Raw genomic sequence first — 19,077 nt, forward strand, 5'->3', positions numbered from 1 at the left:
ACCTCCAGAGATCTGGGATTACAAGATGCACCACCACACCCAGGGTAGAATGATTTTAACAAACAGGCAAGGTTCATGCCAGGCATGAGTGAAGGCAACACAATGACCTCCGATGATAAGAACAGGAACTCATTAGTCATGAAAGACTCAAGGCAAAATGACCCTGTCTAAGCTGTTTCGAGGGAGGCCACTAGGCACAAAGCTCTGTGGCCTGTAGAAGCTCCTGATTGTACTCTAACAAGGACCTAATTAGTTAGTAATCTGGGTTCCCTTCCTTCCCTCCCTCACTTCTTTTCTTCCCTCCCCCTCCCTCCCTCCTTCCTTCCCCTCCTCTGTCTCTCTGTCTCTCTGTCTCTCTGTCTCTCTCTGTCTGTCTCTCTCCCTCTCTCTTTCTCTCGTGTGTGTGTGTGTGTGTGTGTGTGTGTGTGTGTGTGTGTGTGTTAGCATTGGCTGTTTCAACACCATTGAAGTCCTGTGCCAAGTCCCCATGAACATCTCAGCCTCCTCACTCCTGACAGTTCACATTTTGCTCTTTATTTTGTTGTTTTTAAAACTTCACAGGCTTCACCTGAAATGCTCCACTTCAGTTTGCCCTTTGCAAAACTCTTAGATTCAAGTAAAGAATTTCCTGTGGCTTATTTGCAAATGCAAGTCAGCTCGGTGAGTAGAACCCATGCCTACTTAGGCTCCTTTCTTCTCATTTACCAGAGGCACTGTGAAGAAAGTCATGGTGATTAGGATGCTTCCTTCCATGGAAGCTGTTTCTTCTACTCAGGCTTCCACGGTTTTCCTTGGCCGCACTTGCTTTTTAGCACTGGAGCTGACCTGCTTTGTAATTTACATGTCAAGGTTAAGTTTACTCCTGAAAAGCTGACATCTGAATTGCTCTGTAGCTTCTTTATGAGCTGATCTTTGCCGTTGCCATTTTCTCTCAAGGGCAGGATGCTTTCCGTTCATCCAACTTAACTTTGAAAAACCACAAGAGAAGGTAGAAGGGACCAGGTGTGTTGGCGCCTGTAACCCCAGCACTGGGGAGGCAAAGGTGGGATGACCATGAATCTGAGGTCAGCCTGAATAACGCAGTCTTGATCTGCCCCCTCCCCCGAAAAAAAACCCCACAAAATAACAACAAAAACAAAACCCAATAAGTACTTGAAGTGTAGGAAAGTTTCATGCTGAGACGAGTAACTTCTCCAAGTCCTGTACTTTGTGTTATAGTAGTAAATTGTGCCTTGGAAATCGAAACTACCAGTTAATGTTTTGTCTTCTATCATCTTATTTAAACCCCACAGCAGACTTTTGGGGGTGAAACTTACATTTTTCCCCTTTAGCTCTTTAAATAGAAAATTAACGCCAGGCAGTGGTGGCGCACTCCTTTAATCCCAGCACTTGGGAGGCAGAGGCAGGCGGATTTCTGAGTTCGAGGCCAGCCTGGTTTACAGAGTGAGTTCCAGGACAGCCAGGGCTACACAGAGAAACCCTGCCTCGAAAAACAAAAACAAAAACAAAAAAAAAGAAAGAAAGAAAGAAAGAAAAGAAAATTAAGCATCCACGTCTAATACGTGCCAGTATGTTTGGGTTTTTTTGCTCTTTTTTCTTGCTAGTGAGCAACATCAAGCTGTTGGGAATGGGATTTTTACATCTGAGCTCTGGGTCCATTCCTTGTCAGGAGTCCTTGGTTGTGTCATCTCTGTTCAACTATCTCCCTTGAGCCTCAATATCCTCCTCTGTTAATCAGTAATAATTATCACTAATGACCATTACTGTTACCATTTTTGAGGTAGGTCCTTCGTCTCTAAGAACAAGCTTCCTACCTATCATTTTACTACTAGAGTTGCAATCCCGACAACACCCCCTCTCCCCAAACACACACACACAGAGTCTCTGACGGCATGAGACAGTTTCCCTAGGCCTTCACTTCCTCTAAGAACTGGGATTTCAGGTACACATCATCACATCCACTTTATGTGATGCTAAGGATCAAACCCAGAGCCTCATGCCAGACAGGCACCGAACTACATTCCTAGAAAGTGTCCCAAGCTTGGGGTCCTTAATCATATCCCTTCAAAAGGCAAAGACCACAGAAAGAGGGTCCATGCTATGTCCTTACCAGTTAGTGGTTTTCATAGGGAATCTTTGTTAGCCAGCTGAGAACAAGAATAGATTGTTGTATTGCAAGATGGCTCAGCAGGTAAAAGTACCTGCCACCGAGCCTGACAGCCTGGGTTTGGTCACTGGGAGCCACACTGTAGGAGAGAACAGACTCCAGCCAATTGACCTCCCCTTCCATGCACTGGGGCATGCTTACCCTCTCACACAGCCAATAAAAATAAGACGTAATAAAAATCTTTTTTAAAATACTAATAATAGAAAATGGGTTGGAAATGGAGAGCAGTGAAGGTCAGATGAGAAAGAGCCCGAAACAAAGACTTCCCCAAGGCATATTTTGTCTAGATTCTGTGTTGCTCAAGATATGCCTTAGAAGTTGGTGTGAAGGTGAGAAGGGGGGTTTGGGATGTACTAGAGCCCCAACTGGCCAGGGGCAACTCAAGGACAACACCAAGAAAGCAAGTCCAGGGGAACAAAGAAGGGCAGTCACGGTCCAGAGTCTGGGGCTCGTTTCTTAGGCAGTGCCATGTCTGAGAAAGTCTTGTTGGTGATTAAGACATGGGACCTAGGCTGCTTATGTGGCACTGGGAGAGGTGGGCCTGGGGTACAGCCAACAGGGGCTCAGAGTGTCCTTGCAACGTCTGTACATTAATCCAGTTCAGATACCATGGAGTCCTAAATTAGGGGCGGTGGTGATAAGAATAGAAAAGCTGACATACTGCCAACACAAAGCCACCACCTGATAGTGGCTTACAGGGTGCATAGAAGTCTCCTGGATCCCAGACATACGGAGACTCTGGGACACTGGTGAAAGTTCCACCAATTTCTATTGTCTATCTTCATTGCTCTCCACCCAGTCTAAAAGTCCTTAGGTGGCATCAGCCAGCAAGGTTCTGAGTACCTAAATATGCAAAAGAAATAGAAGACTGGAGGCTGCCTATTAGCGCATCAGTGAGAAATAAACAGCCTAGGAACAGGATGTGAACCAAGGACCTGGTGGGCACTGGTCTAGCCCTCCAAGCTCCTCTCTCCGGGAGAAGCCGGTAATGACCACTGCTAACTAAGGCTAGTCTCTGTTCTGAAGCTGATCGGGTGCCTCCCTCAATCGTTTAATTCTTCTCTGAGATTGGATCAGAACATTTTGCTTGAAGATCCCTGTACAACAACCATCTCAAGAAGTGCATGCAGGATCTTTTCTTCTTTCTATTTATTCCCTTTACTGTTTTATTTAATTTTTTTTCCTCTCCCATTTTCTAATCTCCATCTTATAAGAAACAACACTGAGTCTGGGCGTGAACACAGACAAAATCAGTGTCTATTCCTAGAGCATCTCTTCCAAGCCAGCCGCCATCACTGCTTTCCTTTCCCAACTGCATCCCTTCTCGTTCCCACGGCAACCGGAGGGGCCGCCCACGTGTGGACTCAGGACCCCCGGGCTGCAGCACTGCCCCACCCCCACGATCCACGTTCCCTCGCGACTAGCGGCACCGGCACCGCGCGAGGAGGGAGGCCCGGTTGCCAAGGAAACGGGAGGACGCCAGGCAGCCGCCCCCACCGTCTCCACCCCGAGAAAGGCCGGAGGCCGCGGCTGACAGCTGCCTCCCGGGAGGAGAAGGAAGAGGGGCCGCTAGAGGGAGGGAAGACGTGAGGCGTCAGGGAGGAAGAGGAGCCCAGGACCGGCCCCACGCACGATTGATGGGCGGCTCTTCTGCTGTGGGCCTGCCCACCCGCTCCGCCCCGCGGCCCCTTTAGCCCCTTGTGAGGGGCGAAAGTGCTGATCCCCAAGGTAACGGGCGCCCACCCCAGCCTTCCCAGAACTGAAGATCAACTTTACCTTTAAAACTTAAAAGATTCTGAAGGGAAATGAGATCTCTTAGCTCCCTCTTTTCTTCTGGCTGACCCCAGCTGCAGTTTGTTTCTACCTCAAAGGAACAGATTTAACAGGAGTCTAGTCGTTTTTTTGCACACTGGTAGCTCCCCCGACCCCCAGCCCCGCACAGCTACCTTGGTCTGCAAGACCAGGAAACAGCTTTTGAGTGTGGAAACGGTGGTATTATTAATGGTAGAACCCAATCGCTTGTCAAACTTGTGATGTTCTTTTCATTTTTCCAATTACACAGTCTCTGCTCTGGGCTTAATAGTCTGTGTATGTTAGCTGGGTCTCTCATACAACCCTCTACCCCAACCTTAATTTCCTACGTTAAATTGGAACAGTCTCTCTCTCTCTCTCTCTCTCTCTCTCTCTCTCTCTCTCTCTCTCTCTCTCTCTCTCTTTCTCTCTCTCTCTCTCTCTGCCACCCTGCCTCAAGCCCTCAGCCTCTGAAGTATAAAACGGGCCTAAGTCACTAAACTTATATTCAGAACAAGTTTATAAAGTGAGATTTAAAAAAAAAAATTCAAACTAAAATTGAAACAAGTCCTGTAATTCTTGTCATTACAAATTAATTCATTGTGGAAAAGGTTGGATTAAAATCTTCTGGAACCCTTCTTCCAAGCACCCAATCGTGGAAATGGAGGGGTTTCCAAACCTGAATGTCAGGTGGCAACACAGATACTTACATCTTGCTTCAAAGGAAGCTTCAGTATAAGGAGGTTAAATTTACATTTTGCTTATTTGCCAAAATCAAGACAGTATAGTTTCAACGATATTTCACAGAGAGAGCATAGAGAGAAAATGGTAAGATAGCTTATTTTAAAAGCACTTCTTTCGGGTCAGATTTTTTTTTTTTTTTTTGACAAATATAGTCACAGAAAAGGAGACGGCATGTACACAGGCGTGTACATGTGCATCTGTATGTACACACGTGTGATACGTTTAGAGAATGGAAACAAACGTATTCTGTCCTTATTCCTGTTCTTAGTCAGGGTGCCTCAGTCTGAATTCCCTGGAAATTTATGCTAGAGAGGAATTCAAGTGTCACAGAGTTCTTAGAATATTCCTCATTGAAATTTCACAGATGCGTGGAATTTTGAGGCCCGGCAGAATCACTTCCTTCCTCCCCCTGCCTCACATCCCTCCTCATCCCTGGCCCTTTCCCTCTCCTTAGCATGGCATCGCACACTGATCTGTAAAACACAAACTTGATCCAGTGCTTTGTCACCAGAGGCTTCCAGCAGGCGTACACATGATCATGCGTGATTTCCAGACCGAGAAACAGTTCAAAGGTGAGAACAGAAGACAGCACGGGTTGCGATCTCAGAATCACGCCATGCCCACGTTTTATTTTCTGCCCCCACACAGCACTCTAGCACCTGCCTTGGCTTCAAAGGGCCAGCTGGTTGAGTAGGCCCACAAAAAGGCACTCTAAGGATTAAGCATTTTCTCTGGATTTATTCCTATATAGTTCTTTCTATTTCTCATTCATTCTGGTCAGTTTTTCAAACTTATAGTGCAGCCTAAAATTCAAGTTCATCTGGAGATTGTTTAATCTCATAGGGTCTTGATACAGTTAAATAAGATACTACATGTGGCACCGTGGTGTTTCAACTGTTTTATTTTACAGTGAAATGGTGGGTGGGGGAGAGTCTCTCATGGACAATGTTAAAGTTCTTTGTTTTGCAGATGATTGTGAAGTCAGGAAGACTTAGCAAGTCTTTCAGTGGTACTGTTTTCTGCCTCTTGACTAAGAACCTTCCTTAAATTATACCACCCTGGGGGCACGATAGATTAACTGGCTTTACTGGGTTAACTTTGTACCTACAATGTTTCATCCAACTGGACTGTGGGCTGTGCCCTTCGTGGCCGTTAACATAGCTTCCTTATGAATCCTGATGTTCTCTGCCTGATTAATATTCAGACGGGCTTCTCTTCCCAACAGGAGCAGCAGGGGGTCCATCTTTCTGTTTTTAACCCCATCGGTTTTTTTTACTGAAAAAAGGGGGAACAGACTTCATTCTATGCAGGTACATATTTATATGAAAAGTTAAGTATGATCTTTGAAAATATGGTCCATGAGTGTCTGCTGAAATGTGCTCTCTCTCTCTCTCTCTCTCTCTCTCTCTCTCTCTCTCTCTCTCTGTCTCTCTCTCTCTCTCTCTCTCACACACACACACACACACACACACACACACAGAGAGAGAGAGAGAGAGAGAGAGAGAGAGAGAGAGAGAGACTTTAGTGTGTCTTTACTTGCCTCAAGTACCTGTTACAGTCATGGAAGTCTGACCAACACATTTGCTGATAAATATAAGAAATAACAGGCAATGAGGACAGAGCCACATGCCTTTGAAAGGGCAAGATGGGGAACCGCTCACCCAACCATCCCGAGTCCAAATGAAAGCAAGTCCAAACTGCCCTGAAGCATTCAAGAGAACATAGCAAAGCATGGTGTGTGGGGTGGTGGAAGAGTTCCACAGAGCCAGATCAGGTTGGGTCTTACAGGACAAAGATTGGTGTGTCAACTTGATTCTTATCTTGGGGAGAATTATTGGCTAGCTTTAATCGGGAGGAAGCATGATCCTATTTAGAAGTTTTATAAACTATGGAACTATCTTTGAGACCCTAAGTCTCAAAGATTCACTGTCTATCTTAAATAAAAATAATCCCCCTGGGGACCAGGAAACTCTCCATGTTGCTCAGGGGTAGATGATAAACCTTGCAAGATTTCATAACTCCCAGACACTGATGGGTCACCATGAGTCAGGCACAGGCTGACTGTCAATATCTACTCACACCAAATAAAGCAGAGGAGGGCAGGAACACCGCAGAGCACACACACCTGAGGGCTTGGTTGGCAACTGTCTCTCCTGCCAATCCTGAGGAGCTGAAAGAGCGCTATAGTTAGTCATTAAAATGTGTAGCAAGCCATGAAAGCTCCAGTGAATCATAAGCAGGAATTGGAGGTGGGTTTCCATGATCCTCTTGATGCGGTCTGGTGGTCTCAGTACGAACTGGGCTGTTTCACACTGTGAGCTGTGTTATATTATCGTCACAAATTAGAGCACACCAAGCAACGCCTACTGTCTTGAAATCAAGACACGTCTTCGCCAGCTGTTCATACAGCTAGTATAATGTAACTTCAGCCCCGTGGCCCAAAAATTGCCCTTGCTAGGGCTATTAACAGCCTCCTCCTGGAAATGCCTCTTCGGCATCAATGACCCAATACCCACTGGGTTTCCCTCCTGCCCCCTGGGGTCCTTTACAGAGCTTCTATTCACCCATCTTTTCCTTACATCTTGTGTTAATGGTTTTGTCCCCTGTCCAGCACCCACTCTGCTTGTACTTCACTTGTTACCCATACGCCAGCACTGGCCAGATCTTTACCTGTCCAGTCAGCTCGAAGCCTGCGTCTAACTGCTGCAGGCTTGACATCTCTATTTGCAGTGCTGTAGACATGTCAAACTCCACATTGTTCTCTTACAAAGCTATCCTTCCTGATTTCAGGTAGACAAAGCATTACCTCAGAGGTAACTGATGAAAGGCTCAATCTTATCTTAGCTGTGTCTCCTGATGGTCAGGATGCCCCCTTTTTGGTTAAACATTCTTGAAGATGTGGTTAGGTTATCCTCCTGTATCAGAAATGACAGTGTCTGCCTTACAACGTGATGTTATGAAGGTGAACTACATGGCTGCTCAGAGCAGCGCCTGGCCCACCCACAGGCTGGTCTGTGGGAGCTTGGACCCCCAGCCCCACCCTGTTTCCAATGTCCTGACATATTTGCTGCCTGAGCCTTGTTACCATCTCATCTCCTGTCCCAGTGGTGGTCACAACTGTGGACACCCAGTGGTGTCCATGTTTTATCCCCACCTCGTCCTCCACACTGCAACTTTAGGAGCCTTTTTTTCACACAAGTGTAAAGGGTTGGGAGATGGCTCAGTTAGTAAACATTAGGACTTGAGTTCAGGCTGTTCCCTCATAACCCACTTAAAAAGCTTGAGCAAGAAGAGACAGAAGGATCCCTGAGACTTTCTGGTCAGCTATTCTTGCAAAATCAGTAAGTTCTAGGCTCAAAAGATACCATCTCTCAAAAAAATAAATAAATAAAAATAAAAGGAAGAGTGACTAAGGAGAAAAATGCCCGATGTCAAACACTGGCCTACACACACACACACACACACACACACACACACACACCACCACCACCACCACCACCACCACAGACATACACACATAGACATACACAGACACACAGACACACACACACACATATGCACGTACATGTACGCACCCACAACCACACATGCACACATACATGCAAGCACACACACAACATGCAAGCGTTCATTTCCCAGGTGAGAACCTATCAGTAGCTCCACGTGTCTTCTCACTGTGACAAGGCTCCATATGAGCTGATGCCTGCTAACCCCCATCATTCTGCAGCTCTCCCCACCATCTGCCCCAGTCACCCTGCCCTCTTTCCATTTCTCACTTGCTCTTTCATGCTCTGAACCACCTTCTGTCCTCTCCCAACTCTTGCCTGACTCACAATTTATCAAGCCCAATGACAATGCTGACCCCTTGCCTGACTCGTGACTATCAAACCCAGTGTCCTGGCCTGACCCCTCCAGACAGAGTCTGCTTCCCTACAATGCCGTTCTTTGAAAGAACCCACACCCGGCTCTGAACTGGCAGTTAGGGTTGAATTGTCTAGCATTGGTTCTCCATCCTAGACTGTAGGCAATACAAAGGTGGGGCCGTGTCTGCCTGACTGGCTGCTTACCCAGCAGCTGCCAGTGTCTGGGAGCACAATAGTCATATACATGAATTTAAGCAACCCAGGGCTTACATGTTTGGTCACTGCAGATCTGTCTAGGCTCTTGGTTTTCTTCTCTGCCATGCATTAGAACTGTTTCTCAATCAGGTGTCTGTCAACATAACTCCCTCTGAATAACCAGGATAGGATCACTGAAGCCAGCTGATGAATGTCACTGTATTATTTATGCTTGAAACAGAAAGGATATAAGGACTTAGACACTAATTTTAAAGGGGGGGGGATGTCTATACCTTCCAAACAATGGTGGAATAGATTAATAAAAGAACACACGCAATTATACCCAAATAAATCCAAATATGGTGACTCATAAAAGCGTCTGTCACAGTAATGCTTATCTCCCTCTCATGCATAGATCAGGAACTAAGAACCATGTTGCATGAAGCGAGGGACAGGCAGAAGTTCGTCAGCGATGTTCAGTATCTACGGGACATGCAGCATAAGGTGGACTCAGAATATCAGGTAATTGCAGAAAACAAGGACTCTCCTGTCTCTTGGAGTAATAGAATTTGGAAGACAGCTTGGGTAAAAACACCACTCCCACCCACAACCCACCACTCACTGATGGACCACGAGAGGCCGTTTATCCCAGTGGTGGTCCCAGTTTCCTGTTTTACCCCACCCCATCCTCCATGCTACAATGTTAGGGGCCAGTGGAAAAAACAACCTAAATGTAGGGGCTAGGAGCTGGCTCAGTCAGAGAAGTACTGCTGAGTACACATGAGCACTTGGGGAGATAGTGCGCGCAGGGGCTGGGGCTGGGGCTGGAGCTGGGGCTGGGGCTGAGGCCCAGTGGATGAGCGCACTTGCTGCATGAACATAAGCTCCTGCAAGCACATGACAAGCTAAGCATGGCCATGCGCATGTTATCCCAGGTTACCCCAAGGGTCTTCAGGCCACAGACAGGGTCACCAGGGTCTGCTGGCCACCAGCCTAGCCCCAGATTAAGTGAATGACCCTGTGTCGAGGAAGGAAGATAAAGAAGACAGCAACACACCCCAATATTTTCCACTGTCCCACACATGTGTGTCTGGATGTGCACACTTGTGTGCACACACGCACATATACGCCATACACATGTTCATGCATCCACACAAATATTTAATGCAGCATTTGACCCACCACCACTCTTGACAAGAAGTGATAGTGGGGTTCATGTTTGACTGACTGAGAAACAAAGAGAGAGACCTTAAAGGGTTAACTGAGTTGCCCTACCATTTACAGAAGAGCATGCCCTTTCTGTTGTCATGGGTGCCAGAGGAAAGGTGGTTAGCACACTCACCAAGCAAACCTCTGGTCTCCGTGGCTACAGTGTTTGCATGCAAAAACAAAACTTATGGGAGCCTGAGGGGTCATGATGTAATTACCTGGGGCTGGCTTAGGACAGATTTGCTGGGCTGGGTTGTGGGACTCTTGGAGCATTTAGGAGATGTCACTCAACTCTCCCCCAACCCCCCTCTGAGAGAAGCTGCTCTGGCCAATCAGGGAGACATATCCTCAGCCTCCATGGAGCTCAGAAAGCTGTTCCTCCCCAAGGAAAACACGGCTCAACTATCAGGTTTTTCTCCTCCTTAGCAATTTCAGATAGAACTGAGCCGTGTGGGTCACCAAGGAAACCAGACCCGTCTCAGTAACCTGACTTCACCTGAACAGCACTCCTCTGCACCGAGGCTAGAAAGGGCCAGCAGTTTCTTCCCCCAGGTGCCTCCACACCCAGGAGGACTACAAAGGGGAGGAAATTTTCAGAAATTGAATAGGAATGTCAACTCACCGACAGATTATTACTCAGGGAATCATCCAATTTCCACAAAGCTGCCTCTGTCCCCCACCCCTACCCCGGCTGGTGAGTGGAAGCACTTGGTTAACACTGTCTCTACAATGAGTGCATAAGGCAATTATCTTGTTGTCAGTGGTCCCCGGTGAAGAAAATTACACAACCATGGTCCTGGGTCCACACTGGTTTTATGATCCAGGCTCACTGAAGCTGTCAGCACTGCCAGTTGTGTTTTGTTTCATTTGGTCATTCAAGCAATATTTAATCCACTAAATGCCTACTATGTGCTGAACAAGGTCCCTGATTTCCCAGCATTCTTCTTCTAAGTTTGGGAGGTAGAAAATGTGCACACAATGTGGCGTTACTTTAGTGACCGCTCTAGGTTGACACTAGAATGTTCCCTCGTGAGCCCGTGTGTTAGAGGCGTGGTTCCCTACTTGCCTACTATGAGGAGATGGGAAACCTTTAAGGGGCGGAGACTAACAAAAGTCTTAGATCTTTGGAGATATGCAGCTTCGGAAGGGATCTATGGGATCCTAGCCCCTTCTGCCCTTTAACTTCCTGGCCACTATGAGGTGAATGGATGCTGTTGCCATGGTGTCCTGTAGCTCCTCAGGCTCAAAGCTACAGGACCATTTCATTATAGCATCTGTCATGATCAAGGCTATGAGCCAAAACAGCTGTCTTTAAGCCGGCCTACCTCAGAAATGTGTTACAGTCATGATAAACTGAGTCAGTGGCTGATAAAATATATGAAAACCAACTGCCGCAGTGTAGTGAGGGGAAGGGGCCAGGCTCCCAGAGACCAGCACTGAGGGAGAGCGGCGTCTGAGCCTGTAAGTGATGGGAAAGAGCTAACCAAGCCATCACAAGCCAAATGTAAAGGCCCTGAGGCAGGATCTGCTTGGAGCCACCAGAAAGTGTCTAACAAGAGGAGAAGAGCTCTGTAGAACCAGCTCAGGCTGGCTCTCACAGGGAGAAGCAGGACATGCCGCCAATAGGAATCTCATCACTGTGAGAACACAGGACAGTTTTCGAGAGAAGAGACATGATCTGGTTTAGATTTTTTTTTAAATCACTTTGGCTTTTGTGAGGGGAAAGGACTGGAAGGGGCAAGAGAAAAAGCAAAAGATTTTGAAAGGAAATGTATGATTGACATTTAAGAAAAAGGTTATGGTGAATTGGCCCAAGTTTGTCGGCATGAAGGCGGCAAGAAGTGGTCCAGCCCAGAAGCTGGAAGCAGAGCAGGCGATGGATGGAGGTGAGCATCGGTGCACAGAGAGCGATGACTCCCGTCCATCAGCTCTTCTGGCCATCCTCTTGATTTAAAGCTTCCCAGTTTTTACCTCTCCACACTTCCAATTTCCTTTCAAACAAAATCCTGAGCCACCAGTGGGGGGCCAGCAGTAGGGGAGGCCTCTCAACCTCTTCCCCTTGAGGCTGAGGCTCGCTTCACAACCTTCCAGACCTCCCATCTCAGAGGCTAGAGTGATCTTTGTCCTGCTTGTGACCAACTGAGACTGTGGCCCAGCCCCTCGGTTGTCAGCCTCTGCCGTCCGTGGGACACTGTTGTCTGTATTTTGACCTCTCTCCCACTATATTGTATTTACTTGTGTATGTATTTATCTATATTCTATATATGAACTACCTACCCGCCATCTTGCTGGAGCTAGGATCCAAGGCTTCCTGCATGCAAGCCCTCTACCAAACGAGTACCCTCAGCCCACCTTCTCTTATTGGCTCAATCTAAATGTGCTGCAGTGTCCACCTTAAGAAACACGGAACAAAGCCTTTTGCCCCACATCAACAGCATCCCTGACTGCTTCCTGTCTGTCTCAGACTCCTGCAGCCAGCCTCATTTCTGCCTCCACTTCCTCCTCAGTTTGTATGTTTGTTTTTTAAGTCTCCTCTTCCTTCTCCCTAACCACTGTTGAGGTCAGGAGCCAAATTCAATGAGACCTTCGCAGTCTTGGTTTCCTGAAGGCTACTTTTCCTGTCCTCTTCTCTGTGGTGTCACGGTCTCCTGACCCACTGTCTCCCTCGTGTTAGTCTCCATTTCCCCTTTCTACTGTCTCCTCTTCTCCCTGCCCTTAATTGCTGATTCACAGAGTCCCATCCTTAGCTCCCCACCCCCACCTTTTCTGACATACAAGGTCCCCATCGGCTGTTGGATCTTCCTGGTTTTATCCATGATTTTATATAAATGTCTTGTACCCAGAAGTCTCCCCAGAGTGCCAGGTTCACGGGCACACCTGCGTATTGGTTATTTTCATCTGGGTATCACATGGGCATCACAAAGCCAACATGTCCACAGGACATCACATGTCCACAGGACATCACATGTCCATCCCCCTCCTAGCTCTCTTCAGATCAACCTCCCCCTCTCCTTCCTCTCTCCCACCCACAAAGCTTTAGCTAACAAACTCTGCCAAGCTCACCTAAGAGCACACCACCTTGTGGTACCCTTTATCTTGTGGCTGCCACCATGGCCCCAAATGCCATAATTTCTGCCCAGGACTGTCACATTATACTTTAGTGTTAGCTGGTCTGCTCCTATCCTGTCTGCTTTGTCATCTGCCTGACTTTTTGTCTTAATCTAAGCAGAGCATCCGCCCATGCTTCTGGAATACGTGAAGACCTTTAGTAGCTTCCCAAAGCCAGGATTCAGATCCGGCAAGGACCTAAGACAGTCTAACCTTAGCAAGAACTACTTCTTAACCCCAACCCTGGCCCCCACCCTCACCTCATCCACATTACTGACGCCCCTACCCCCGCTTTAATTGCATTCTCTGCAAGTACAGTTAGGATCATGATTTTAATTTAGAACTTAGAATCTCTATACTCACATAGTATCAGGATTCATTTTTTGTTTGTTTTTAAGAAATCACGGAGTGGCAATTTTCATAGCATAGAATTCAATCTGTTTTAAGTGTGCTAATGATTTTTGTTAGATTTGCAGCCAGTTTTAGGACACTGCCTTCATCCCCAGCTCCTCAGTACCTTTTTAACACCTGCAGCCGGAATTAGGATTGAACTTGTCATTTTCTTTTCTTTTAGACAGGGTCTCACTATGTAGACATGGCTGGCTGGAACTCACTCTGTAGACCAGGCTGGCCTCTAACTCAGAGATCCACCTACCTCTGCCCTGCCTACTGAGTACTGGCGTTTAATGTGTACACCGCCATGCCTGGCCCCACAATAATTTTAAAATAATATTTAAAAATCTGTCCCTTGCCTTTTTTCCAGAAAGGCTTTAAAGCTGTGACTTAAATAATCATTTGCAGTGCTAGGCATAGAGGCTCATGCTTTTACCTCAGCACTCAGGAGGCAGAAGCAGGCAGATCTCTGAGTTTGAGGCCAACCTGGTCTACAGAATGAGTTTCAGGCCAGCCAGGGCTACACAGAGAAGCTATGTCTCAGTCAATCAATCAATCAAACAAACAAACAAAATCACTTTCAGCTGGGCATGAAAGTGTACTTCTAAACTTCCAGCATTTGAGAAGCAGAAAAAGGGGGACCATGAGATCAACGTTCCCCTGGGCTGGTCTTAAGAGACTCTGTCAAAAAAAAAAAAAGGATTAATTTTATGACTCCAGTAACTAACTGTTCACTAACTTAGTCATCCAGCCACAGTGTATTTAGATCATTTACTAAGGATAGCTGTTGTGTTGGAAGTATAGTCATAACCTAATGGGTTACGTCCAACCCGCCTCGTGTGGCCATGTATAGCTATGGATGCAGGCAACACAAAACCATAAACGTATTTAAACATCGGGAGGTTATTTTAATGATTTTTGGTAACTTGACTGCATGGCTTTTGCATGTGAACTTTGCTGGGACAGCATGTCACATTGTCAGCAGGTTGCATGTGCCTGCTGCGGGTTTGGCCCATTGCACCCTGTGGGAATCCAAACGGTCCCCCTCAGTGCGGCCATCTGCTCAGGACACCTGGGATTTCCCGCTGCAGAATGGATACACACATAGGGGAAGACCTAATCACTACTCGCACCTTCCAAGTCATACACACTTGCCTCACATTCCACCCATTCTTGACTTGTCTTTAATGAACTGGCTCAAATTGAAGCCCTTAGGAACCTCCTAATTTTTTCTAAAGTTATTCCTGCTCTGTCCTAAAATACACCAAAGGGCGGTATGCATTAAATTATCAGGGCCTTTATAGGTCTGTGGGCTAGCTACAAGAAATGGCTAAACCCACCCGTAATTGTCTTGCTTCTGCTCCTTTCAGTGGCTGGGTGGGGCTCTTCTAAGAAAAAAAAAGGAGACAAACATCTATCTGTCATATTACACGCTATTTCAGAATTGGGTAGCCCGTATATAATTATATTCTATCTTAGAATTTGGCTCTGTTCTTCCAAGGGTGTTCATGTTTCTTCTCTCTCTCTCTCTCTCTCTCTCTCTCTCTCTCTCTCTCTCTCTCTCTCCCCCCCCCCACCCCGCTGTCTCCCTCTTCCTCAAATGTATTTATGTAACGGGAGGCAGAATTTAGCCTTAACCATTAATGCCCACTGGAAAAGAAGACAGAAAGATTACACTTGGCATTTCCACACAATTTTCTACAGTCTCTCAAATGTGCTCAAATTGGTTTCATTTCATGTCACTTACCCACCTCAACTCTTTCAAGTGCAGATCAAACAACTAAACAGGACATACAAATGTGTTGAAGGACATGGTGATAGCTTTTATACCTGGTGGCAGCAGGTGGCAGGGGAGAGGGACAGGTTAAGAAGCTCTGATCCGAAAATCTCAAATCTCAAATACTCTAGACTATGAAACTAGTCTAGCACCTAATATGATGCCACACCAGGAAAATTTGTTTCCATTCACAAAATTATTTAAAATATTATATAAAGTGCCCTCAAACTATGGGCTTAAGTTAAGGCACCTGGGTTTTTGTGGGTAGAGCCGGACTCATCTGCCAGAGATCTTGTCCTGTGATATATGCAAATATCCTAATATCTGAAAAAAAATTTAAACCTTTGTTTTGTAAGTGAACTTTAATAATGTCACAGATAATCACTAAAGCCCCCAACTCTGAGTTAGGCACTCCAGACCTAATAAGAGCAACATGGAAGAGCTGAAGGCAGTGTCAGCATGCCCTCCTCACATCACAGAGCTGACAGGCTCAGAGCAGCAGCAACCGAACAGCCGCCATTATTAACTGAGATGTAAAGTTGGGGATACAGTTCAGTTGGTAGAACTTTTGTCTAGTCTCCTAGTTTTCTTTCTGTCTCTGTGATACACAACACAGCTGGAAGCAACTAGGGAAGGAACTGGTTTGTTTCAGTTTACAGCTTACAAACCATCACCCAAGGAAGTCTGGGCAGGAACCTGGAGGCAGGAACTGGTGCGAAGGCCATGGGGGAGCACTGCCTCCTGGATCACTTTCCATGGCTTGTTCAGTTCAGTAACAGTTAATAAAGAAAATGCCCCATAGGCCTGCCCACTGGACAATCTGGGGGAAGTAATTCCTTACGTGAGGGTCTCTCCTAACATATGACTGACTCTAGCTTGTGTCAAGTTGAAAGAAAAAAAAAATCCACCAGCACACCTAGGATGCATAAAGCCTTAGGTTCAGTCCCCATCACTGCATAAAACCATGTGCAAGATTACGGGTAAACCCCATCTAAATCCTCAGCTCTCAGGCAACAGAGGCAGAAGTTTAGTCAAGATCATTCTGGGCTACATAGCAAATTCAAAACCAGCCTGAACTACATGACATCTTTTCTAAAAAAAAAAAAAAAAAAAAAAAAAAAAAAAAAAAAGTAAATAGTAATGGCCATATTTTTTTCTTTTAAAATTTAGGCTATTTTTATGATAGCTGTTTTCATATCAGAAGTAGACATTGCTCCTATGACACATGGCTTCTTGGGTCTTCAGGACCCCCATGACAGCAGGTAATAAAGAACCTCTGATTCTAACTAAGGACACAGAAGTCCCTCAGCTGGCTGGCTGAGTACCCTCGGTCCAGAGACCAGACGTGTCCCTCAGGGCAAGAGTATGCCTCAGGCCCAAACAGGAAGACTCTTTCTTTTGTGACCAAGATCATAGTCACATGCAGAGGCTGAGTTTAGAAATAAGTAAACCAGGAAGTGGGAAAATAACAATTAAAAGCCTGATGATGATGATGGGGGGGGGTGGGGGGACATTGAACCCTCCCCCGAGGCCAGTCACAGCTAAGGTCCTGAGAGATTCTTCTGCTTTCCTAGCCACCTCCCCGCACAGGGACAGACTTTCTGAGGAAGTGGCAATCCATGAAGCCTGCTGGCCAAGGTCTCTGCTAGGATGTGGCAGAGCCCGGGTTGGGTGTGTTTACCAGGATTGGGTTACAGTGAGTCACATAACCCACGCCATCCCCCACAGGCAAACTCTGTGACTTGCTCCCACAGTGGAAGCCTCTGCCTGTGCTGTTGTTAGAGGGCCAAGGTGTGTGGGGGGGGGAAGGCTCAGTCACCACTAAAGGGGAAGAGAAGGGAGCCCCACTGGTTCTCCCCAGAAGTCACCTGAAGCATTTAACTTCAAGACTGGTCTCTGATGCCCTGACCACACGTTCGAGACTCACAGGCATTTCATCCTGACAGGTGGAACACAAGTAGAATAATCCACAAGAAGGACAGTAAATTATTATAGTTTTTTTCCCTCCCCACCCGTAGATTCCACCTTTTCCTGCCACCTGGCCACTTGAGGACCCCAACCACAGAACCATTACCATCAGTGACTATACAAACAAGCAGACCATTCACATTCACAGACAGACAACACATCCTGGGGCAGAGGATGCCTGGGGTTTGACTCTTAGGACTGGACTTCTGGTAGTTCCGTTTCCGCATTCCTTCTCAGCAGAGCTGTAACTTTGACAGGATCAGTGTTTGATTCAAACAGAAAGATTGCTCGGCCATCTCAGGCTGAAAATCATTTTCTGCCCTGCCAAGGCTTATCTGGCCTCCCACTAATCCATGAGAGACAAGGAATCAGAGAGAATTTTTCTCAACACTGCAAAAACCAATCTATCCATGCTCTCCTCCTGATAGAGAAATATTTAAGTCATGTGTGTTCATGAGAAGAATTTTGAATAAGTAAAACCACCCAGCCTACAAGACTTGGGTTCAAAATCTTCCTCGGTCCCACCTGGGTTTGTTCACACTGGCCCCTCCACTTTCTGATCAGCAGCAATGGCCTAAAAACCCACAGGTGAGGTCGCCACTTACACCTGCCACTTTTAGAAACAGACTTTCATGTAAACGTCCCCCACAACAACAGGTGCTCTGATTAGAGGGCACAGTGGGAAGAGCCACACCCAGACAAACAGCTCAGGGCAGGATGGCTTAACTGGAAAGTCTCCTCTTGCTGACAACTTTGGCAGTCTGGGTTCGAGCCCCCGCCCCCAACTCAGACAGTGGAAGGAGAGAACTGACTTGTACCAGATGTCCTGTGACCTCCATATGTGTGTCATGTGTGCACCCCTATAAATAGTAAATCATATTTTAATGTTTTTTTGAAAGCTAGTCTACTTGAATTTCATAAATCTCTTCAGCCAACTTCCTTTAAGTTTACCTGGCCTTTTTTTTTTTTTTTTCCGTTGTTGATCTTATTTTTTGACAGGTACTGTCTAATATTATTTGGGTAACTCTCCTCTCTCTCTCTTTCTAGTGACTGTACCCACATATGTGTGCATGTGCGTGTGTGTGCGTGTGTGTGTGTGTGTGTGTGTGTGTGTGTTCCCCTAGAGCAGAGTTTACTAGTAGTTCTGAGCCACTCAGTGAGTCTAAGTGCTGGGAACTAATTCCAGTCCTCTGTAGGAAGCAAGTGCACTTAAGCCTAGAGTCTCTCCAGCCCCTTCTTTGGGTTTCTTTGCTTACATTATGCCACACACAGGCCCCGGCCTACTTCTCAGTCTCCATTTCAATGACTTAGTAACCGAATTGTTCAAAATAAAACAGACTGAGGGACAGCAGTAAAAACCAAGCCAATCACTTTGGGGTGTTCTCCCTTTCCAAGCCTGGTGGGGTGAGACCTCATCTTTCTCTAGGAATCCAGGAGTTCACCTGCTGCAGGTGACCAGCTGGTGAGCTGGGGGGCAGGGGGTTCACCTACAATTTCTTTGCTAGGCGCAGTGTGACTAACTCCTTCCAGGTGGTTCCAGGCAGCTTCTGTTTTACTACAGTAGTTCACGGCTATTCTTAACCTTGTAGCCTAACTGCTCAGGCTTTCCCCTGGCAGGAAACTGTGAATCCTACTGCATTCAAAAGGAAATGCTTCTTTCTTTCTTTCTTTCTTTCTTTCTTTCTTTCTTTCTTTTTTTTTTTTTTTTTTATAATGGAAGCAGAGAGAAAATGCAAACAGAAATCTTTCCTTTCTTACTAAGTCAGGGAGTGGGGAAATGGCCAGTCTTCTTCAGTAACACCATCTTTGGTCTTTACACCAGACTTCTTTAGTGACTAATTTGACCCTGGTAGGTCACAAAT

General features: G+C 46.4%; 1 protein-coding gene across 5 annotated transcripts in view; it reads left to right on the plus strand.

Annotated features, from left to right (window-relative positions):
- Positions 1 to 3,504: 3,504 nt before the first annotated feature.
- The window catches only part of Marchf10 (membrane associated ring-CH-type finger 10), a 90,368-nt gene continuing 74,795 nt past the window's right edge, over positions 3,505 to 19,077 (plus strand). Inside the window, exons 1-3 of one of the 5 annotated variants that reach the window (XM_076935625.1) lie at positions 3,505 to 3,895; positions 5,928 to 6,012; positions 9,176 to 9,282. In XM_076935625.1, coding sequence (XP_076791740.1) covers positions 9,193 to 9,282 — 90 coding nt within the window. In that variant the 5' untranslated portion in view covers positions 3,505 to 3,895; positions 5,928 to 6,012; positions 9,176 to 9,192. Of the gene's footprint in view, positions 3,896 to 5,087; positions 5,275 to 5,927; positions 6,013 to 9,175; positions 9,283 to 19,077 lie in introns of those variants that run through there. The other 4 variants (XM_034506899.2, XM_034506900.2, XM_076935624.1 and 1 more) reach the window with 4 other exon arrangements.

Source organism: Arvicanthis niloticus, chromosome 6 (assembly GCF_011762505.2).
Source record: "Arvicanthis niloticus isolate mArvNil1 chromosome 6, mArvNil1.pat.X, whole genome shotgun sequence".
NCBI classification, from domain to species: domain Eukaryota; kingdom Metazoa; phylum Chordata; class Mammalia; order Rodentia; family Muridae; genus Arvicanthis; species Arvicanthis niloticus.